The sequence below is a fragment of the Filicampus tigris genome, chromosome 15 (genome assembly GCF_054856515.1).
Source record: "Filicampus tigris isolate MCC_2025a chromosome 15, RoL_Ftig_1.0, whole genome shotgun sequence".
NCBI classification, from domain to species: domain Eukaryota; kingdom Metazoa; phylum Chordata; class Actinopteri; order Syngnathiformes; family Syngnathidae; genus Filicampus; species Filicampus tigris.
In genome coordinates, this window is record NC_141231.1 from 12,447,323 (window position 1) to 12,471,164 (window position 23,842).

General features: G+C 41.2%; 1 protein-coding gene across 4 annotated transcripts; it reads left to right on the top strand.

Annotated features, from left to right (window-relative positions):
• The first annotated feature begins 8,347 nt into the window (after positions 1-8,347).
• On the top strand, positions 8,348-23,711 carry LOC147135557 (ceramide transfer protein-like). 4 transcript variants are annotated; one of them, XM_086053796.1, is made up of 17 exons: positions 8,348-8,788; positions 11,601-11,735; positions 14,346-14,462; positions 14,778-14,843; positions 16,411-16,518; positions 16,829-16,967; positions 17,446-17,529; positions 17,609-17,766; positions 17,994-18,086; positions 18,169-18,252; positions 18,821-18,913; positions 18,996-19,091; positions 19,959-20,091; positions 20,172-20,242; positions 20,622-20,750; positions 20,845-20,974; positions 21,319-23,711. In XM_086053796.1, the coding sequence occupies exons 1-17, from the start codon at positions 8,678-8,680 to the stop codon at positions 21,444-21,446; spliced, it is 1,875 nt and encodes a 624-aa protein (XP_085909922.1). In that variant the 5' UTR covers positions 8,348-8,677; the 3' UTR covers positions 21,447-23,711. The 4 variants fall into 4 exon arrangements, with proteins under 4 accessions (XP_085909922.1, XP_085909923.1, XP_085909925.1 ...); XM_086053797.1 differs by having other exon boundaries at positions 16,832-16,967; XM_086053799.1 differs by lacking the exon at positions 14,778-14,843 and having other exon boundaries at positions 16,832-16,967.
• The last annotated feature ends 131 nt before the right edge of the window (positions 23,712-23,842 follow it).

Below are 23,842 nucleotides of genomic sequence, written 5' to 3' on the forward strand. Positions count from 1 at the left end.
AGATGGGACCCCGAGGAGGAAGTTCACTCAGGGATGACTGCAGCTTGAGATCACTGATCGTCTCACAGCAAATGAGTGCTGAGCTCGTCTGCCTCACAGCTCTTGGGTTCAGGGTTTGAATCTTGAGTCCGGCCCTCCTGTGGGGAGTTAGCGTGTTCACCCCCATGCGTCTGTTACGGCGCCGATTCCACCTCCTGCGTGTGGACCGGTGTGATACATAAAACCGTTGTCAGACAACAACTACTTTCAACACAACCTGGTGCATGGAGGAAGTGAGTGATGATTGTTTAAGATTTGAAAACCAACCCGCATCCAAACATCCTTCAAATCCCAGGAAATGTCATGGGAACTGAACGATTGCGGTGCAGATGTCTGCTGGGTGAAAGGAACCAATCCCTACTCTCCCCCAACCCTCAAAAACGCCAAGATGCTCATAATGGCGTTTGGAGGGCCTTTTGTAAACAGTGAATGAGCCATGCCCCTACAAGACCCTCTCTGCTTCTCCAGAAATAACCACATCTTAAGCAGCCGGGCAGGAAGAAGGACATGCCTCTTGCACTTCACCGAGAAAAAAAACACATTAGCATTTCAATCCAACAGATGTCAGGGAATGATGCGGAACGTCCAGAAAGCAACTTATTTAAGCCAAGTCGTTACCATTAGTAATAAGTAAATGCATTAAAACCACTTTCTGTTCTTGTTTCAGTGCTTTACACCTCCAAAAAGTCATCATTTGAAGGCATCATTAAGCCAGAGTAGAGATGCTGCTGACTCAGCATGCGGCCGCATCATGATGCCCGTAAAAAAAAAAAAAAAAGGCCTGCCGGGGTCCAGATACCACGGTGTGGAGTGGTATTAAGTACTGAGACAAATAGCCTTGAGAATAGCTTTTTGGGTTAACGTGAGGTTAATTACATTTCTTAAACACAGAACGGGAAAGGTGGCGGTTAAAAGACATCTGCAGAGCAGAAACCGTTAAAAGAGAACGACTTAAAATGGTTTATTAGCTCCATGGCTGCCTTGCAGGAAGGTTGATGGACGCATGTAACAGAGCAATTACACTTGACAAATACTTCCCATAGCCATTGATAAATGGATGTGAATGAGAAAACAAATAGCATGGATGGGATGGGAAGTTTATTTAAGACACATTTTGCCGCCAATTAAATACAGTTCCCAGGTTTCTTAATAAAATACCCTCCCCCACTAAATAAAAACTTGAGTGCCTTCTTGCATCAGTTGTTTTCCAGCGCAATTGCAAATTACTTTGTTTTTATTACAAGGCCCATTTCTACCACTGCAGCATGCAGATAGCTGGCAAGCTATGCCTACAACACCAAAAGTGAGTCTTTCCTGGATGACACTAGTTACAGAACAGCTCAGTATTGTTATTTAAATTCCCAAGTGTTGTTTATTTTCTTATATGGGCTACTGTAATATGTTGAAACACAAAGTGTTGTGGGTTTTATAACTAGCAGCAAGTATGTGTTCAAATGTCTATCATGTACTACCTGAAAAACGTGTGCCGCTGTGTTTAACAAACGATTAATTTCGCCTACGTGTGTCATGTTGAACCACACGTGACAAAACACCAGGAAAGGTTGGTGACGTATTGGACGCCGTCACCACCCGTCCGCTGCATTCAGAAGCCTTTTAGAATGCAAGCTAGCTGGTGGCTAGTGCCTTTCATCGCAGCATGGAAAAATCCAGCAATGACTCAGAAGGATATATTCCAGCCACCCATGGTTTTAAGTAGATATATTTCCGCAGCTAGGCATGTGCTAGCCTTACAAACGTATTTAATGACATTTGAAAGTTGAGCCGGAGTGGATGTCCCCGCAGCGTCTTAGAGCTGAAAGAATGTATGAATTTTTTCACCATTTTAAAACCAAATTTCATTTACTTGGCTTTTTTTTTTTTTTTTTCATTCAAATTGTGTAGGCGCGTTATCAACTCTCTTCTATGCGGTGTGTCAAATGTAGACATTTTTATTTTCACTTTACAGGGACTCAAAGAAATCCTGAAGAGATTCTGTTTGGCATCACAAAGGCTATAAGACTATTTTAGACTACTGTCTAACATTTTGCCTTTTACCCACATTGTCACTTGTGCGTAAAACTCTTGTAAATGCTGAAATGTCAAGTGCCTTTGCTCCTGGGACCAAGTCGTGACGCAAACGGTCACTCGTGTGTGTGTGTGTGTGTGTGTGTGTGTGTCTCTCCGTGTGTTGGGGGACAACCGAGTTTAGAAATTTTCTGCAGAGTGATTTTAACAGTGCCAGACAATTTTAGACCCTCTTTTACCCAAATGTTGGAAAAATATTTTAAAAATATATAAATAAATTCCTGGGATTGAATGGCTGGATTGTGAAAAGACAGATAAATATCTCTTTTGCAGTGAATGAGTTAAATACATATTTATTGATTAACTCATTCAATCTCAAAGATATATTTATGTCAAGACATATAAAACTGTCGTTGGCACTAAATGAGTTAAAACCAGATGATAGATTCTTAAAATGCTTGGGATTTCTCATTTCACTGCCATTTGTCTGTGTGTTTTACCGTAAATACCTGTCAAATTTAACTCAAAAGTATGGCCTTAAAATGAAATCTAAATATTACTTTTACAAAACTCTGATTTCTGTTTTTATTTTTATTTTCCCCCATTTCGCATACAGAAAAGATAAATGACAATATTATTCAAACCAAGTATCACTCTTTGTCCCCCCCCCTAATCCCAACCATTCCATGACCACACTATTGAATTGCATCGTCCACAGATACACTTTAGTATAAATAGTTACTTGACAGATAATGTGAAAATTATGTTAAGTTAGTGATTCTGAAATGTTTAACATCAAGTACCACCAGAAAAATTATTTGAATCTTCGAGTGCCACCATTGTGACCAAGATGAAAATACAGTAGTGTACTGGGCAATTTGCGAAAATTCGCCAAGTTGGCAATGCTTAGGAGAAAAATGAGCAGCATAACTTCCCGACACGCAGCACAACTTTACGACACTAATCGCATGCAACACGCTGACATCTGTGCACGAGTGGGCGTCAGCGCTGACAGGTCCGAGCGTGAGAACGTGTTGTAGAGCATGAGTTAATTCCAAGTGGCATGCGTGGGGTGGGCGGCAGTATGGCGACACACGTAGCTGTCTCAATCCACCGGGTTCTCTCCATTTATTCCACCGCACAGTACCGCAGGAAACTGTAAAAAAAAAAGTGGGCCATTGAAAGCAGCAGGCTGAATGCCCGAGCAAACGGAACTTTACAAAAAATTGCTATAGATGTTTTTTTTTGGTTTTGGTTTTTTTTAGAGAGAGCTTTTGTTGTAGTTTCATGTTGCAAGCAAAAACGTGACTATGAGTGATCTTAAAGCGGATGCCAACCCAAATAATTCTTTACAATACATTCAATGCGCCTTCACTAGTCTAAAAATGGCATTATGATTAATATTGCTTTCTGGATTGCAAAATCCACCCATTTTTAGCCATCTCAGGGGGCAGCCATTTTGTCACTTGTTGTCGACTGAAAATGACATCACAGTTGCTCAGGGCTCAGGTAGCAACCAATCATGGCTCACCTGTTTTCTGAAGTTGAAAAACAGCTTACCTTGGCTGAAAAGTCAACTACTACATACGGTAGTAACGATAACTACATTTTTAGTGGGTAATACGAACCCACAAATGGTATCACAGCGTACCTGTAAACCATTTCATCCATCTTACCCAAACACTCAGGCGAGTGTAGGAGGTGACACAGAAATGCACTCATTAATTTGTCATCTCTCATTAAGATGGAGGCTAATAGATGGGCCTTGTGACAATGATGTTAATTGCTTCCCCTCCTCGTCAGCCGGAGGTTGCGCGGTCCGAGGGATGAAGACGTTGATAAATAACGAGCAGTCGTCCTGTTGTTGTCTATCATGTACACAATCCACTGTTTTTTTTTTTAATCACATTTTCACTCAGTCATAACAGTTGCTAAAGCATCATAAACAAAGACGCTCTTTCCTTTTGTTTCATCAGCTCATCTTTGATCTGCTGAGAGGCCTGTTTCAGGGAGGATGCGGCGGATGGCTAAGCGATGAAGTGAAACGGCGGAGATTCCTGCAAGGCAGTTTTGACTCCCCGCACCTCCTCTGCCTCCTCCTCCGCATGACAGCGAAGCATCATGTGTGACTCAGAGCTGGGAATTTCTTTGGGTGGCGACGGGGGATGATGCGACGGGCATGTCTTCGCCTCAGTGCTCTCCTCTGAAAGGAGGCGACAGCTCGGAGAGTGTGCGTTTGTGTGTGATATTATTTTGGCTAATGGCTTCTTAGTGCACTTGTTTTTTGCAGATGTGTACTACTACACCCACAAATAGCGGGGTTTGTATTCCTCTTTTGTTGGCCGTCTGCATGCAGATACAAGGTGTGTTGCAACAGTGTAGCCTGCTGGCTGATCATCATGCTGCATCAACCCCATTTTACAGTTAATACAGAACATTTACAGCTTTGAGTTGAGCGCAGGCCACCAACTTCTAACTTTTCGGCCTTAGTGGAGGTAATAAGTCGACGCGCAATTCGATTACCAGCCTTACCCGCTTTATTGTTCCTCACACGCCTCAATCTTTGCTCATTTTTGTCATTTGTCCCCTTTCTCACTCAGGAAAATGGGGGAAGTTGCTGAGCTGGCAGAAACCTGCCTGTCCCACGAAGGTCAAAGCGTTACTGCGCCCCTGAAAAATGACTCACGCGCCGCTCGATGACATTCTGCTCCGTTGAGTTTAACGCGACGAAGTGGAGGGGGAGGGTGGGGGACAAGCTGGTACGACATACAAAAGAATGCTGAGTCATTGAAAAGCAGATCATCAATTGCATTTGACTCATCATTTTTTGCATGCGAGCCCATCAGTGCGTACCCTAACACATCCCACAGATGACACCATGGGGACTCATTTATTGACTTGCAAATATAGTGGTGCCTAGTGACCTAACTTAGCAGCTTGGCAGAAAAAAAAAAGCTTAAAGCTGTTGAATAGCACTCCCAGTTGACATTTACTCTCAACCTAAACATATAATAAGAGAATTACACATCATGTTTTTAAAACAACCACATAGCTTTGCCTTAGGAAAGTACGCTTAGCTTAATGCTAACAAACAATCAAAACTCCATAGATGGGCTGACAAATGGAATCAATACGGCAATGTTATAATGCTTTAAGCAACAGATATTTGAACAGAAACAGTGCAGCAACACATGTAGACAGACATTATAACAATAGTCACAGGCGTATCACTATTGTTGGGCTGAAACTTCTCTTGTCCAAATCTGGTAAATTTGTGTTGGCGTCCCACCTAGCAAACCCTGCCCCTCATACTCAGTCTACCCCAGCCCTATCCGACCGCACATATTGCACATGCCAAAAAATACTATTGACTACAATGAACAGCCATACAAAATATGACTATCAGGTAACAGAGTAGGCTGCAGTTGTGCTCATAACTTGACATACCCTAGCGGAATTTGTGAAATATTTCCAAATTATTAAAAACTACGATTGATTGGACCATCTCATTTTCTTTATTGTTATGTTTTGTTTTATTCCAATATATGTTTGCTATTCCAAAATGTATTACAGTTGAATTTGAATTCCATAAAAAATAAAATAAAAATGTTTTTCTTTATGTCACGTTTAGTTTAAAGAATGGTACACAACCTACCCATTTATTTGATCCGTTAATTTATACAGGGATGAGTGAAGTAGTAGAAGAAGAAACGTGCAATAATGTGAGTGGAGAAAATCATCCAGGGACGCCGCACTGCCATAATATAAAATGCAACCGCTCATGCACTACATAAGTAATTGCTACAGAGGGCGCCACGAGCTCATAAATAGGAACAACCATGCCAGTTAACTTGGCCCCATCACAGCAGAAAATAACTTTGGTAAAAATAATAACAATAATAATAATTTTGTAATGTGCACTTTCGATTAGTGAGAGTGTGACACCATTCTTTGTGGTCAAATATTTCAGGCCTCCCTTTGTCTCACGTGTGCCTTGTGCACTGACCACTGAGCGTGTGGAAAGAGGATATGATTTAATCTAATCTGATTACTCAATATGACTCATTCGCGTCTCAGGGCCTCAGAGTGAATCACAGATGTAGGGAAAAGGTGAAAAGACAGTGTATCGAATGAAGTGTCCAGTGTGTGAAAATATTGAGATTTGTCACCTGGCCTGAATTAATCGCCGCCCATTGAACAAATAAGCAAACAAATAAATGCCTCCTCATTTCCACTTAACATGTCAACACAGACCTGAAAATAATTAGGGATGGGAAAAATATTTTTCTCTAACTTTTGATGGTGGGTGTGTTGGTGCATCAGAGGGAAGGTACATATTTAATGGTTCAAATGCATTTGTTTTTGGAAGAATCTGAAGTAATGTTCGTTAGATTTCAATTTATGTCAAGCAAATGTGGCATACAGAAACGCTCCCTGGAACACCCCAAAAAAAAAAAAAACAGAACACGGGTCGAGGCTAACCTTTGCTAAAGACATTCTCTTCGCATAACTGCACACGTTTAGAACATGCGGTCATGTTCCACACTTTAATTCATTAGAGAGACTGTGCTTCAGTAGGTGCTGCTGTTTTGGTTCGCAACATGCTTTAAAGTAGCGTCAGCAGCTAACCGCTAAACATCCATGTGTGAACCATACCATCACCACCATACATACTAGTACCCATCTAAGGCTACTTTTTGTTGCCACAACATCTAATTATTTGAAAGTGTGAAGCAGCAAATGCAGCAATAATATCTCATTGTAAGTGCCTTTGTATATAAAATAAAGGCCTCTTCTCAAATAAGTGCCTTATCACCTGTGAAGTTGAATAACATAAACTTCCAGACTCTGCTGCATTCCTTCCCAGCAAGAGAGAAGCGTTACATTGTGCAGCTAATGGAAGCCTTGCGGTTTTGGAGGTCTGGTGACTCCACCGTATGACCGTAGAACCCGCAGAACTCGTGACGAGGCTAAACGCTTTCCCCTTCCCTCTCGCACACAACATACCTGTATATCAACAGTGCTAGCGTATTATTGGTGTTAACGTTTGCGGAAGAGGGCCCAGGGATTACAGCGTGACTCATTAGGCAATGGTTTATTTCAAGCATAGGGGAGGGAAGCACATGGACACTTTACTGGATTACTTTTTATTCCAGGAAATGTATATGCAATGCTATGCACTTTAGAAGAAGATCCGACGACGAGTTGGGAGTGGCTCAAGACTTTAGCAAAGTGCTATATGTAGAGTATAATTTCATATTTTGTTTTTTTTCACATTAATTTGTTGAGTTATGTCTCATAAAAATGGAATAAACTTTAACTCCCCCTATAGAATCCAACGCATGGAAGTGCAGTTCTTGGGTACTGCAAGTTACCACACTTTAATTTTAATGTCAATCCTATTAAAAAAATATCTAATCATACAAAGTCAAAATCTATTATGAATTTTATAAAATCAAATAAAGCACAACAGATAAAGTAAATAAAACAGGCTGACTGAATAAGACCTAAAATAGTGTTAATTTTAAATATACAGTTTCTTTCAAATAAATAAAAATGCCATTATGTAATTATATTAGACAACTCATTTTAATTTCTGTAATATTCGAGTACTAAAAAGTGAATATATTAAATAAATACACACAGGCAACTGCCTGTCTAACTTGTGTATTCAAACTAATTTTCATGTTTCTTGTGTAACTTCTTGAGGTGTTGAATTTGGGGGTTTGTCAGTCGTAAGATGTAATCGGCAAAATTATCAAATTATTCAATATTTCACTCTGTGTGTAGTGCTTTTTGAAATGAACTACAGTACTAAAATAAATTGACTTTCCCCACAATATTCTAATTTACTGCACTCTAATGCACTTGTCTGCATGTAACTCGTGTGTCACAAAGGATTGTTAAAAATAGTCAACATAATGATTCATACCTACTTACAGACTCAGAATTAATTTTATTAACAATTCAATAAATTAGTTTGAATCCAGATATTATGATTTTATCACATCATCCGCACCAATTAAGCAACCTCCATAGACATTGCTATATTAGCATCAGATCATGCAGGTGTGTCTACAGTTATGGCCCGTGCGTTGATAACACAGTCCAAAAATGTTTTGTCGTTTTCATATCGCGATGACACTGGCCGATTTGAGTTTGGGGATTTCCATTCAGCGTGATTGGTTGCTAAATCAGTCTCCCTCTTCTATTTCCAGTGGCATCGACACAAAGGGGGCGGGGCCGGCCTCACCGTTTCAGGAAGCGCTTTGATTACGTCACGGCAGCCAGCGCCCCACTCTGGCCACACACACGTACACGCGCGCGCGCGCACGCACGCACAACCTCACGTTGGAGCACGCGCTGGTTAGAGAAGAGGAAGGACGGCAGAGACGATACGTCAAGTCAAGACATGGCGATCAGCGGACAGGCGGTCATAAACCGCATCGAATGAACCATATAGAAGGATTTACGTCCGTCTACCGAGGCCCGTTTTTTTTCGGCATTTTGTCCTTTTTTTTCTCCCCGACATGATTCGGTGAGCTGTTGTCCCAATTTCACGTCCAGAATTAGTGTTAGTAGCCCACCCTAGCGCGCTAACACCACCAACGACATGTCGGACAATCAGAGCTGGAACTCGTCCGGTTCCGAGGAGGATTCGGAGCCCAGAGAGGACACGGGGAACTTGGTGGGCGTCGGCGTGTTCAGCGGAGTGCTCAGCAAGGTGAGTCTCCTTGGTCTTCGTTATCAAGTGGTGTCATTTCCTCCAGGATTTGATTTAAAACGTTGCCACGCAACTTTATTTATATCGTGTTAAATGACAACACGTGTTTAATGAAGAGCTGGTTTGGTTGTGGTGTTTAGGAAAACAAAAATAGCAAGGAACTTTATTCCTCCGGTAATAAATCAAGTTCAACCACCGTGAGAACTAGAGTAAAAAATAAAAACCTCATCTCCATTAGACACCTTACTTCGAATAAGAACCTCCAGCCCAATCCTATTTCAGAATATCTCAATAAATGGGGTAGCAGTTCAGATTGTTGACAAGTTTGGCTCATGATTTATCTATGTTTACTGTATCAGCGTGTCGGAATAATTGAAAAACGAAGGATTTTAAGATTTAATTTACCGGTAATCCTCAAATCCGCTGTTCAGCGGTCTTGAAAGTACAACAAAGACGTGAATATTTTACCACTGAACCACCAGTGTTTTGTAATGGTATGGAGCTTTATCCATGCCTGCTCCATGGACATATAAAACTACTTAACCCATTACAATGTTAACTCCAAATTAATAAAATCATACATGTTCCTAGGGCCGTACAGTAAGTAAAAACGTAAATAGAGTTGACTAAAGCAGAGCACTCAGCACATTCTTATTAGTAATGGAAATTGGCAAAGCAGTATTAGTGGTGTGCAATACTGCAAGGTTTGGTATTGCTCCTATACCAAATAAATACATGGCCAGTATCACAGATATGCCAATATCCTGTACTGATTATGTTAAATAATAGTGGATGTGTACTCAAATTGATCATTTTTAATAAATACAATACAATTTTATTTATATAGCCCATTTCATAACGTTGATAGTGATATTTAGATCAGTCCGCCCGTAGTAAGCAGATACCATATTTTTATAAATATAAGTCGCACCAATCAAAAGATACATCAAAACAACAACATATAAGTCGCCCCAAAGTGTAAGTTGCATTTTTGGGGGCGAAATTCATTTTACAAAAACCAAGAACAGAGGAGTTTGGTGTTGTTTGTATGTAAAGTGCTTTGTTACAGCTCTAGCTGTTGTCAAATGCACTATACAAATAAAATGTTATTGTATTGTGTTTTTATTACAGTTACAGTACAATTGGCTAAGAATAAATTGAGCCTTCTTATTTTGCTACATTAAAAAAAAAATGTTTCATTAGATGGTAAAAATTTCATTTTTTTTTAGGTACATGTTAAAATATCACAGTAAAATCAATATTGCATTATTCAACACCGATAACGCACATGGCAATGTTTTTTTTTTTCTTTTCAAAATCCTGCAGCCCTAACAGGTGAACAAATAAAGACCTCTCCATTAAATCCCTTGCTTCAAATAAACACTTCCATGCAGTGTAGTAAATAAACAATGTCGCCACCGGTTTTATAGCAAATTGTGTGCTGACCTGCTAACCACGCACACTGTTAGATTTATGTGCACATCCACATGGAGAGGAGCTCACCTGCTTTGCGGTGGCACAGGCAAAATCCACCGTGCGTCATTGAAGCCTCGCCGGGGGGATTAAAGAAGTTGCAGCTGGCAGACAGTTGCACACACCTCTTCCATTTGGCTTTACATCTGGTGATAAGTATGGTGATAACAAGACCTTTAGAAAACCTTTATGGACTGTACAGGCTGAATACTTTGAGTAACTTCTAAATGTCCCATGCAAAGGTTAACCACTGTTTAATAAAACTGAAATAAAGTGAAGCAATACTCACTGTTTTAAGGAAGTACATTAGCATCTGCTGCAAAAATTAACGTGCTGTAAGTGATTTAAAAAAAAAAAAAAAAATTTAATTACCACGGCCACACAAAATGCCACATTGCAGTAAGATTCAAAATGGCCGTCATAGCATTGGATTCAGTGTAACTACCCAAATAACAAACGTTTTAAGCACTAGTTTAACATTGATAACTGCCATACAAGTGTGAAAAAGGTAACGACTGTATTAAAATGGAACTAAAATAAAGTAGTACTACTCCCCAGTTGAAGACGCATAATGCAGAAGGAAGAGGGAGGTGGTTACAGAGCTATACTGTCACCAAGTGGCCTTAATAGGTGCTGCTGTGTAGTCCAGTTTGCGGTACGAGCAACCTTCAGATACGCAGCCACTTAAGTGAAAAACTGTGGGGCAATTAAGTTCCTGTAACGTCCTCGCATGTGGACAGGGAGAGCGGCAGTGAATGGTGCACATTCAGCCGTTTATTGAATGGGACAAACAGTGAAACACACAAATCCAAAATGAGAACTCTTGCAAGAAGCTGCGGAAGTCTATTTACTGAACCATTTGCTTGGTAAAATTAATGCCGTATATTGTTGCTCTTGGCCGGAATCCCCGCATCTCCAAAATGACACATTTTCAGGAAATGAAGCAAAATACCAAACACCATTTTCGTTGTATTATATACGTATGTGTTGGTAAATAAAATGGAACATGCATGGCCGTCACTCACGGCAACCCACCCATCAGACAAAAAGCCTTTAATACCTCGCAAAAGCAATTGACTATGTTACGCCATATTACCAAACACTTTTTCGGAGGTCTTAGCGCCATGAGTGATGCAATAAATAAAACCATGTGCTGACGAAGCCGTGTAATAGGCGGAAATGAGTCTGCACGCAATACACCGCAGTGCGCGGCAAACAACGGCTCGTATCTTGATAAAAACTTGTGAGTTGGGTCGCACGTATCTCAAGGTATATGTATTTAAAATCTTGTAGAGTCAATGTGTGTTGGGTTCCTGACGGGTTCTCTTGCTCCCCGCAGTGGACCAACTACATCCACGGATGGCAGGACCGCTGGGTGGTGCTGAAGAACAACACGCTCAGCTACTACAAGTCGCAGGATGAGACCGAGTACGGTTGCCGCGGCTCGTTATGCCTCAGCAAGGCCGTTGTCACGGTGAGTGCTTCCGACCACATGCCTCTGCCACACGCGTGGCGCAAGTGGGTTTCACCGATTCACATTCCTCATTTAAGCTTTCTTAACCCAAAGGGACTTACCCAGACATAACTTAAAATATATTTTTGGGGTTTTCCCACTCACATAAATGATAAGTTTACCTCACGTGATATGTTTACCGTGCCACTTTGCCCGCATGTACAATACTCCAAAATCAGATTTAAAGCAGTTAAAATCAACCCAAACATTTTTTTTTCAAGAATATGTTCCCAGCAGGCCCACTAGTTGAAACAGAGAATTCTGATAAATATTGCGTTTGTGGAATAAGTGTTAATCCACTCGTTTTTAGCTATCTCTGGCTGGCGGCCATTTTGTCTTCTGTCGATTGAAAATGACATCACAACTGCTCACGACGACCAATCACGGCTTACCTTTTCTAAATCTGATCCGTGATTGGTCGTTGTGAGCAGTTGTGATGTCAATTTTAGTCGACGGAAGACAAAATGGCCGCCCCCAGAGATGGCTAAAAATGAGTACTTAATTTGTATTCCAACAAACGCAAAATTAATCAGAATGCCCTGTTTCAACTAATGGGCTTGCATAGAACATATTCTTGAAAAAAAAAATGAATTCCACTTTAAGGACAATTAATCTTTAAGTCTTTCAGGGGTTTCAAAGACAAAAATAAGATGAGGGCTCAATTCAATGATGCACATTATAAGATTATCTAACATGTTCTTAAAAGGTTTTACATTTCATTTTCCAAATTAAAGGCTAAATAGTTTGCACTGTTTGTCTGTCCCATTCTTTAGTCAAATATCGAAGCACACGTTAGGCAAATTGTTGTAAATCAGCGAGTGCACACCCTGTCCCATATACTTTAGGGTGTTGCGACTTTGCGATCGGCTCGCTACTTGCGGAGCCCAGAGTGTGTTGAAATTTGTATTTTCTTTGGAAAATTTGGCAAATTTCACAAATCACCCTTAAATGAATCTCCTAAAGTGTCTTCCGTGACTTCTTTATGAGCACAAATACCTCATGTGTCAAAAAATGTGAATCAGATGTGGAGCATCCATCCACCAAACGGTTCTCATTTCCTGAATCCCCGTCGGACGATGCTGACTGGGCGCAATCAGCGGAGAAACTTTAGCCCGTTGTTTCACAGGTACACGTGGTCCAAATATGTGCCCCGTGGTCCACCCGTGGCCAACGTGCTGTCTTTATCACCAGATGTCCTGAGTAGAGAATGTGTCTTTTGTGCCGCTGCTCTCCCCCTCCGTCACTTGGGGCGTCTCAAAGATTCATCGATGACTTTTCACCACATTTAGTGGCATTGCCTTGTCCTGTACAAACAAATACTGAGTTTAATTAGTCACTGTTCCCAGGCACTAGACTAGACAACCGTTTTGTTGCCATTAAGTGTATTTGCACAGCTTCGACCCTCCCCGGCCAATGTAAATATTAACTTACACGTCCTGCGCCCGCCCTTTTGCCAGGCCTCATTCCAACGCAAATATGCTCGAGTGGAGAGAGCAACGCTTCCACCTCTACATCATCTGGCATTTCTCAACTAAATGTACTAATCGAGGGAGCGATAGTCAGGGATCACCTGTCAAAGGGGGTAAACATAGAGCCTGGAAGGAGGTTGTGAAAGAAAGAGTTGCTGCAGGCAGGAAGTGTAACTCGTGACTTCCTTTACTTCCTTCATTTACACAAGTTCCGTTGTCATGATGGGGAATAAATGATCACGTGTTCTCTGTCGTCACATCTCGTCTTCCTTCTCACTTTCACGGTCAACACGTGCTAAATGTTGAGTCATGCTTCCTCTTTTTATACCACTGTCCATTTTTAAATGAGAACCAATACCGAAACTTTACTTACTTAACTACTTATTTACTGTGCTGTGCGAGAGCTGAAATGGTTAGGGCTTCAAGATTGCGACTCCAAATGAGGGTTTCAAAGCTAGGGCTCGAGTTTCAAATTGGGTTTCAAGTTAGGTGCAAGACTTTGTATGAGGCTTTCAAGACGGGATGCGGGATTAGAATACGAATTACATGAGGTAAAACTGAAACCCTTCAAATTTGGGTTTCAACACAGATTTAGGGTTTAGAGATGAGTGAGTTTTCAAATTTGGATTGAGAGCCTGGGTTAGGTTTTAAACAATTGTTATGGGTTCAAGCAAGGGTAAGGGTTTTAAAATAGGGTGCAAAGGGGTTTCAAATTATGGTGTCAAGACTGGGTTAGTGTTTTAGAGTAAGGTTTGAAGCTTGGGTTAGGGATTCAAATTAGGATTTGGAGTCTGGGTTAGGTTTCAAGCCTGAGTTAGACATTCAAATCAGGTTTAAAAGTAGGGTTTCAAATCAGGATTATGGTCCGAATTTAAGATTTAAAGCATGGTTTGGTGATGAAAATTATGGTTTTAACTTTCTAGTTAGAAACACAAACACACAGCTGTTTGACCGCACTACGAGCTGGCCATCATGCACCCCCCCCCCCCCCCCTGTGTTTACTCAGCTTTTCCTTTCATTCCTGTCCATGTGTTCTTTAGCAGCTGATGTCTATCGCAAACCAGGCAAACATCACAGCAATGTTTCCTTTTTGTTGTCGCAGCCCCACGAGTTTGACGAGTGCAGGCTGGACATCAGCGTCAACGACAGCGTGTGGTACCTGAGGGCCCAGGACCCCGAGCACAGGCGCCTCTGGATCGACTCCATCGAGTTGCACAGGGTCAGCCGCGTGCACTTTGCCATTATCACATCGCCATTAAAGTCCCTGTAAAGTGAAAATGAAATACGCCTTTTAATTGTGACACACCACAGAGGAGAGTCTACCTTGCCAAATTGAACAAAATTGCTCCGGTATATAAAATTCCTACCATGACATGCGTGCACTCAACGAGGCTCTCTAAAAAAAATGATCTTCAAACATGTAACAAATCTCTGAATTCACTTTACAGGGTACTTAAGAGTGTATGAGTGTGTGTTTATTGTTGTGTGTGTGTGTGTGTGTGTGTGTGCGTGCGTGTGTGTGTGTTTCAATCAGCGTGTCAGAGAGGGGACGAGAGACAAGGGAGGAGTCCAGGCTATGATTTTCATCCCTCCACCACTGGTGCGTTTAGGGATCTGTGTGTGTGTGTGTGTGTGTGGGCACTAACTCTTAGGAGAGTGAAAATGATTGACCAGAACCAGCCACTAGGAAGTCATTATGACTTCCTCTTTGAATGTCATTACACATTGTCACTTCTCTTACAGTCTCCAAAGTGTGCTGAGAATGTGTCTTGTACATGCCAAAACAACTCTGGATGAAACGCAATCCAATTCCATTTGTGCGTAAAGTATTTAGGTGTGATTTGTGCCGTTGGGAAATGATGGCTATTGAATTAATCGGTTGTAGGGTCAAATTGATGCATTTAAAGGCATTTCAGTTTAAAATTTCAAGACAGGTCAGGTTTTAATGTATTATCTCAAACCAGGGTTAAGTTTTCAAGACAGCCTTGAAGATGTTATTTTCTACTTATGTATGTTTAGTTTTAATTTAGTGTCCTTTTAGCCATATTGTACTGCGAGACATGAATCGCTTTGACTGTCACTGTGAACCATACGGCATTAAGGACATTAAAATGCAGTGTTTACTTGAAAAGTGTTTTAAAAACTCTTGTTTTGGCTTGTTGACATGACAACAGCATGTTTTTTTTCCTAGACTAAAATATTTTGCAAGTGGTGCCGAAGTGGCTCAATGTCCGTTTATGTTCGGAGAATCTTTACGGTAACATCGCCAAGTACTGGCCTGGCATGCATGTTAGAGTGATTTTGCAAGCCTGTGCGTAGGACGTGAGTGGACAAGATGAGGAGAACGCCATTCACGTCTCACTTGAGCTTAGTTTTGGGAACCCCCGCCCCACCCGTCCCAAGCTCCCCTCCCCCACCTCCTGACCAGTCACGGGTAAATGACTCACCCCTCGTGCACATCCACTAAACACACACATTTTTGCTGTCATTCCACCCACAGTGAGTCACCGCTTAAAAACTCCCCCAACCCCCAAAGTACTCTCCAGACCACCATCGAGTCTCCGTGGAAACACAACACAACACAACACAAGTGAAATGATGTAATTGTTGGGATTCCGCCTGCTACAGTATATTAGTGCCACTGTGCTGTAAGGAGAGCACAACAATCAGTTCTTCTCGACAAGCTGCTTCCCCTCATTTGATTACGTCCTCCTTATCACACAAAACAGCTTGGTAGCGGCCTCGCACACGCGCACTCGTCACGTCTGAGCTGATTAATGGGCGCATGCGAGCGCTTGGCGCTAAAGGCTGGAATCTACCAGCCGAGTTAACTCCTGGTCATTGACCTATAGTTACCTTTGTCAGCTGGCGGGGGTTGATCTGGGTCTGTGCTGCTCCCTGGTGGTGCAGCATGGAAGTGTCTCTAGAAAGAGGGGCACGCAACATTGCCATGGTTACAAGCATGTATTAATCAGGTATATTTTTCTGGCTTATGTAGTTTTGTATGCATAAGAAAGGTCCTCTCGGAAGTAGCATCCATTTTTGTAGGTCATAGAAGAAGTATTAGTATTAGAAGTGGTCTTTTTGCCCGGGAAAATTCTGTTTTTCTCGCCAGCGCATTTTTTTTTCTTCTTTTATTTGACGGCCGTGCTTCTTCTCTTCACCAGGCCGATCCCGGCTACGGTTCCGAGTCCAGCCTGCGGCGACACGGCTCCATGCTGTCGCTTACTTCGGCCACCAGCGGCTACTCGGCCACCTCCACTTCCTCTTTCAAGGTGACTATTGGACTCATCCTCCCTTCGATACATCACCGTATGAACCGAACAATCTGTAAAATTTGATATATTTAGGCAATTAATGGACAGTGGGATGTTTATTTATAGTCTAGGGATAGAGCGAGGCACCATTTCGTTGTGTTGATTGGCAGACAAAGAATGGTCACTTCCTGAGTTGGAAGAAGCCTACAAAAAAAAAAAAAAAAAAACGAGCAGCTTTTTCTTTAAGATGTCCTGTGTTGTTGTTTACCTTGACATCTTCCTGTTCTGTGTTGCATTTGTTCATTCCAACATGGCTGACTATTTCAAGAAGGGTCACAGCCTGAGGGAGAAGTTGGCGGAGATGGAGACCTTCCGAGACATCCTGTGCCGGCAGGTGGACACGCTGCAGAGATACTTTGACGGCTGTGCCGACGGCGTGTCAAAGGACGAACTGCAGAGGGACAAGAGTAAGCCGACGTCCTCAAAAGTTATCAATCTAAGGCAGTCAAACACAGTAAGCTGTAATAGTCACAGTTATCTTGTGGTTTTTTTATGGATCTTATTGCCAGCTGTTGTGCTCTTTCTATACGCCGTAAGATGTCATAAGATTTAGCCCCCCCAAAAAAACAAAAAAAAAAGAGCACATTGGTCTCGGTCTCGATTCACAAGCGTTTACTGTAATCTGAGGCAGTGTTTGTTGGAATCCATACTTCTTGCTTATGTGCGGTGTTGTGGTATTAGAGTGTGTGTGTGTGTGTGTGTGTGTGTGTGTCTCTGTGAACAGTCCCGCACGGCCACTTGCGCTCGTTACGCCTTTTGTTCCCTTCCCGGCACGCCCTCGCCCTCGCTCTGTTGTCAAGATGAAACTGCACCATTGTCACCCTTCTGTGTGCGTCCGTGTGTCAGTTAGCGTGCGTGTGAGATGACAGCCTGTTTTTGTTTCAGTCGTGGAGGATGACGAGGACGATTTTCCCAGCACCCGCAACGATGGAGAGTTTCTTCACAACAGCAGCAGCGCCAAAGACAAACGTAAGTCGGGCAAAATAAGTCCTTTCATGCCTGCCCACGCGCCTGCCAAACTGACGCTTGGCTCGTTGCGGCCGCGCAGTGTTCCAGTGCTCCAATCCCAAGGGAGTGAACGGCATCGACTTCAAAGGCGAGGCCATCACGTTCAAGGCCACCACCGCCGGCATCCTGGCCACCCTGTCGCACTGCATCGACCTGATGGTCAAGAGAGAGGACAACTGGCAGAAGAGGCTGGACAAGGTGCGCAACACTGATAGCACTTATAAGGGGTCGAAGGGCAAAATAATTGTTTGTAGTCAGAGCTAGTGTGAAGGAAGCCGACAAATCGATCATGTCGTTCAACTCTATCATAGAAACAACACTTACAGCAACGTCGTTTGATTGCCTTTAAGGCGTATGATTTTTAAAATTGCCACCTTAAAGGTTGAACGTTTTGATATGTTTAAACCGCGCAAATGTTGCCACAGGAGATGGAAAAGAGAAGAAGAATCGAGGAAAGCTACAAGTCGGCCCTCAACGAGCTGAAGAAGAAGTCCCACTTTGGAGGTCCCGATTATGAGGTGTCGCCATCGAACAAGTCATCCATTTTGATTTCATTTTTCTTTTAATCGTGAGCTCAATTGTTGACTCGTCCTCCAACAGGAGGGTCCAAACAGCCTCATCAATGAGGAGGAGTTCTTCGATGCGGTCGAAGCCGCTCTCGACCGTCAGGACAAAATTGAACAGGTACACAAGTACAATATAACAGAGCTTGTTCTCATTCTGTCATGGGAAAAATGATGACCCTTTCATGCATGAACCAGGACAAACACATTATTATTATTATTATTATTATTATTATTATTATTATTATGCTGAAGAAACTTTAGTTTGCCACTGCAATTTTACCTAAAGAGAAGATTTGAAAATAGGATGTACAGTATTTTAGTTCAGCGTAGTTTGTGCTGAAAATTATTCCACGTTAAATCCTCTGTAATCCTTCTTTTTATGTCTACAGAAAGCAACGGCTGCAGGCTAATGTCACAATGTACATTCTCGGGCATGATTATTGATGTATATTGTGAGATGATAGTAGGTTCATTTGGGGGGAAAATGAGATTTGTTTACTGCAAACACAGACTGGGATCGTTACACTGATACACTAATGTAATATTTAATATGTCATGTAATATCGTATCCGTTACTCTGCACTCGCTCTATGTATGTATGTATGTATGTGAGTGAGTGAACCTCCACATTTATCATCCCCCTCATGCAAATGGCACATACTTATTTTGTCATTTTTGTGTTCCAGTGTCAGACGGAGAAAACCAGAATCCAGAGATCGAGTCCACTTCCACCAGCAGACATCTTCTCCAGCTCGGGCTCTCACAGATTATCGGAGCAGGTTATCTGTCTGTCTTTCTTTTTGTCACTTGTGCACGTCCCAACGCCGCAAATGTGAAACACGTTCGCTTCCTCACTCGCAGGTGGAGGAGATGGTGCAGAGTCACATGACCTACTCGCTCCAGGACGTCGGCGGTGACGCTAACTGGCAGCTGGTAGTGGAGGAAGGCGAGATGAAGGTGTGTTGCAATGTTTGTCATCTCATTTTTTCCCTCACAGGAAATAATAATAATTATAAAAGTAAATACATGTAGAAAGCCTGTTCCATCAGGTCATCATCCTGATCTGGTCACCAGCCAATTGCAGAGTAGTAGAGTTGATAAAAAATAAAAAGCAAAAGGAAGATGCTATAGGCCCCAACTCATGCCCAGCCGCTCATACACAGACTTACCGGCCAACTTGACTTCCGTGGTATCGCTCACTCGCCACGGCCCCTAAAGCATATATTCAACATGCTAATGCTAAAGGTGTAGCATGTTCAGCAATTAGTCTCTTATAAGAGCAGGTTGTTTTTTTTTTTTTTAACATTTTTTTATGCTGTTTCTCAATACAGTGTTATTTTTCTTTACTAAAAATATCTAAGGAATTACAGTTTGTATATCATCATATATACATAATTGCTTAATTCCTATTTCACAAACGCTATATTAATCAGAATGTTTAGACTAGTGGGGGCGCATATAACTTAATATTGTAAAGGAAATTTCTGACTTGATTTCCATTTTAAAGGGTTAGTAACACTGCAACATCAATGCTAGTGTGGTTAGCCCATCTACAGCATTTTGCATTGTGTGTTAGCATTAAGCTAACGCATGTTTGACCAGCAAAGTTATATGGTGTTATGTTAAATGGACAACTTGTGTTTCCGATGATCCAATTTCAATTTGTATTCTCAAGAGCCACTTTAGTCTCTTTGGAGAAGCTTCTATTATTTCATAATTTAGCTCTTATTTTCTATTCATCGTGTGACCTCCTGTCATGTATTATTTGTTTGGTTGAGATGTGGATCCTGACTGATTTTTTTTTTTTTTTTCGAATGCGTGCAGGTGTACAGGAGGGAAGTGGAGGAGAATGGCATCGTGCTTGACCCGCTCAAGGCCACGCACTCAGTGAAGGGTGTGACCGGACATGAGGTGTGCCACTACTTTTGGGACACGGCCTACCGCAACGACTGGGAGAGTACGTCCATTTTCGCAGCGAACCCCGCGAGTACGCGTTGGTTTGTTTCATTGTGACCTTACTCTCCGCCTCCCCCGCAGCCACCATCGAGAACTTCAACATTGTGGAGACGCTGTCAGAGAACGCTGTCATTGTCTATCAGACGCACAAGGTATGGCCACGCCTCTACTTGAAGGCAAGAAATACAGTGATTGGTGGTTTCTTAGGTGACTGTAATGACCTTTTAAATAGGACATTTGATGATTTGCCCTGTAGCTAACGCAGTTGCTAACCAAAACAGCAGCATCCACAAGACTAATCTATTTTGTTTGCTTGTTTGACTACTCGACATTTTTGGTCAAATTTCTTAAAAGATTGTGACTTTCTTCTAACCTTTTTTCTTGAATAAAATACAACTGTCATTTAAAAAAAAAAAAATCTTAAACACAAAAGCAAGAATCACAAAAATATGAAGAAATACTTTTTTTTCCTAAAAAAATGTTCAAAATAAATTCCTACAATGAAACTGAGTAAATAATGTGCGCTCGCAGAGGGTGTGGCCCGCCTCCCAGCGTGACGTTCTGTACCTGTCGGCTATGCGCAAAATGGTGGCCAGCAACGAGAGTGACCCCGACACGTGGCTGGTGTGCAACTTCTCCGTGGACCACCACGACGTGCAGGTGAGCTGCGAGGCGCAGAGGGAGCGTAACGTCCTCTTTTTGCCACACATGTACCCACACTGCGTTTTTTTTTTGTTTCGTTTTGTTTTTTTAGCCGAGCAGCCGCTGCGTGCGCGCTAAAATCAACATCGCCATGATCTGCCAGACTCTGGTCAGTCCACCTGAGGGCGACAAGGAGATCAGCAGAGACAATGTACTATGTAAAATCACATACGTGGCTAATGGTGAGTTACAAACACACCTTGTGTTATATACTATGTTCGGCTGTCTTTAGCCATCATATTCATTATCAAAAAAAACATCTATTTTTTTTTTATGTACAACTGAAAAATAATTCGGAAATTTTTTTTTTTTTTTCTCAGAAAAAATACAAACTTTCTTCAAAAAATACTTTTTAATTCTGAGGAAAATCTTGAAATTTTAAGTCAGTTCATGTAGAGGTTTTTTAAAGTGTTTTTTAATACAGTTTATTTTATTGAAAAAAATCTCGAAACACACAACTTAGCATCTTTTAAAGAAAATAGGGTTTTGAAAATTTGAAAAATGCAAGTCTCTGTCATGTGTGCAGTGAATCCCGGAGGCTGGGCGCCGGCCTCGGTGCTGCGAGCAGTGGCCAAGAGAGAGTACCCCAAGTTCCTGAAGCGCTTCACCTCGTACGTGCAGGAGAAGACCGCCGGCAAGCCCATCTTGTTCTGATACTCTCTTACAACATCACATCTTTAATGTACCAAGTTGTTTTCAAGCCACACTGAAGAGGATTAAAAAAAAAAACACACACAACTTTGATCCTGAAAAAATTACAAGTGTTGTAATATTACTTTTGTTTTACAAAGGCAAACCCTTTTTCTCAAAAATTTTCCATGAAAAAAATAGTACTTAGAGTTCATTATGAAGACAACCCCATTTTCTTGGGGTTCAGTTTTTCTTGAAGAAAAATTGTACCAAAAATTCACAAAATAGGACAATGTCATATTTTTCTTGAAACAACGTTTTTTGAACAAGTGTAACATAAAAGAAAGTCCATAAATTGTGTATTTCCCTAAAGTATAGGACTAATTGAGAAAAATAAATTCTCTTAAATAAATCTAATTTGTATGTATGTATATTACTTTTTGTTGTTGTATGTATAAAAAATATACTGCTCAAAGTCAAAATTTATTTGCTAGGAAAAACAACTTTTTCTGGAAGAAATCGGACTTTCCCAAAAGAAAAGTCTGTTGGGTTTTTTTCAAAAGATTTTTGAGTGTCAGCCTCTGACAAAAAGTACATTTTCCTCAAAGTACAACTTTTTTTCTCGGCCGTAACTTTCACTTCTTGATAAACATTTCACTTCCCCAAAAAAACATAACTGTTTTCAATGGAAATAAAAAACAGTACTTTGAAAGTATACCACTTAGGATTTACTGTAGTTGTGGTAGTCTTTTTTTTTTCTCCTTTTCAGTGTGAGCCTAGCTGCCAATCTGCTCCAGCAACTTTTCAAATTGCCCAGCACCTCAATGCAAAGTGCATTGAAATGACGTGTACGTATGTTCTATAAGGAAAGTGTCAAGAGGTCTAAGAGACTTCTCTTTGCTATCAGACTGTTTTAGACTCACAGCTTTTTTTGCCACGTATCAGATGATTTATTTGTTTACTTGTATGAAGAGCACTGAGGGACCAGCATGATGAACTGTTGACCCCTATGACGTAAGATGCTAATCCCACTAATGAGTGCCTGGTTTTCAGTGCAGAAGGCGGGACCAGCCCACCTGAAATTGTAAGCGTGTCGCAAAGGCTTTTGTTGTCTTCTCGATCGCATAAAGCCCAAAATGCCTTAGTTGATAAGTTAGGTGGCGAGAATTTGACACTTGTGATGTCACTAGACAAGTGCCCATTTATTGAGAAACAAACCTTTTTACAAACTATATTGTTGTAATGTTCAATTCTGATTTGACTTCTTGACTCCAATGAAGCACTTTGACCTTCCCTACACAAATTCATTTGTTTGTGCGTGTTTTTACCCAACTGTTATGTTGCGGGTTCAATTGACAAAAGTTTTTCTCTCAATGTTTTTTCCCCCCACTAAAACAACAACCCATCCCACCCACACACCCCACTCCAAAAAAGACATTTTTGTCCTCATAAAAAGTAAAATAAATAAACATTTTCTCTGGAAAAAAGGCCTGTTTTTTTCTCCACTTCTTTCCCCCAAAGTCTTTTTTTGTCTTAGAAACAGCAAACCTTTCTTGACCTTATGTCACGGGTCAAATTGACCCATCTATTTTTATTTTTTTTACTCGTTTGTCCAAAAAAAAAAAAATCCTCCCTCATTACCCCCATATAAAAGACCACCATAACACTATAATTTTCTTCTTGTAAAAAAAAAAAAAAAATCCTCCCTCAATACCCCCTTATAAAAGACCACCATAACACTAGAATTTTCTTCTTGTAAGAAAAAAAAAAATCCCCTCACAAAAATCAACCCTTACCCCAATCTGTTTTCTAAGGTCTAAGGCACACCTGTGGACTAATCATGGTGTCTAATCAGCACACCTGTGAGGTGGCATGGATTATCTCAGCAAAGGAGAAGTGGTCACTATCACAGATTTAGACTGGTTTGTGAACAATATTTGGGAGAACTAGTGATATTGTGTGTGTGGAAAAAGTTTTAGACATTTGAGTTCATCCACCTAATTGACCCATTTGTTTTAAAAAAAACGTATAAATTAAATTGCTATTATGTAAATTTGAGATGGCCCGCAACATAACAGCAGCATTATAGAATGGTCTGGATCACCAACATTTTGAGTAAATTGTTCAATGACAACCTGTCGTCTGGCTATTATTTCTACATGTTGGCTAGCAGTTAGCTGGTTGAATGTACTTGCAGTACATGTACATAGTTTGTGCATACTAATGCTTTGAAAAGTTAAAAGTACTGTGACCATATTTCCAGGGTGAAATAAAAATGTTTGACAAACACTGGACAGTGTGTCATTTCATGCTCTATAAAACACCAAAAATATTTTTAACTCAGTGCGGGGTCATCTAAACTTTTATCAAGACGTTTCTCTTTTTTTTTAGTAGAAAACCTCTTCCGTCTCTTCTTGGAA

Coding starts and splice junctions, on each gene's coding strand:
- LOC147135557 (XM_086053796.1), top strand. CDS start 8,678: ATGTCGGACAATCAGAGCTGGAACTCGTCCGGTTCCGAGGAGGATTCG. Junction 20,243..20,621: donor TTGTCTATCAGACGCACAAG/GTATGGCCACGC, acceptor GTGCGCTCGCAG/AGGGTGTGGCCCGCCTCCCA. Junction 20,975..21,318: donor AATCACATACGTGGCTAATG/GTGAGTTACAAA, acceptor TCATGTGTGCAG/TGAATCCCGGAGGCTGGGCG.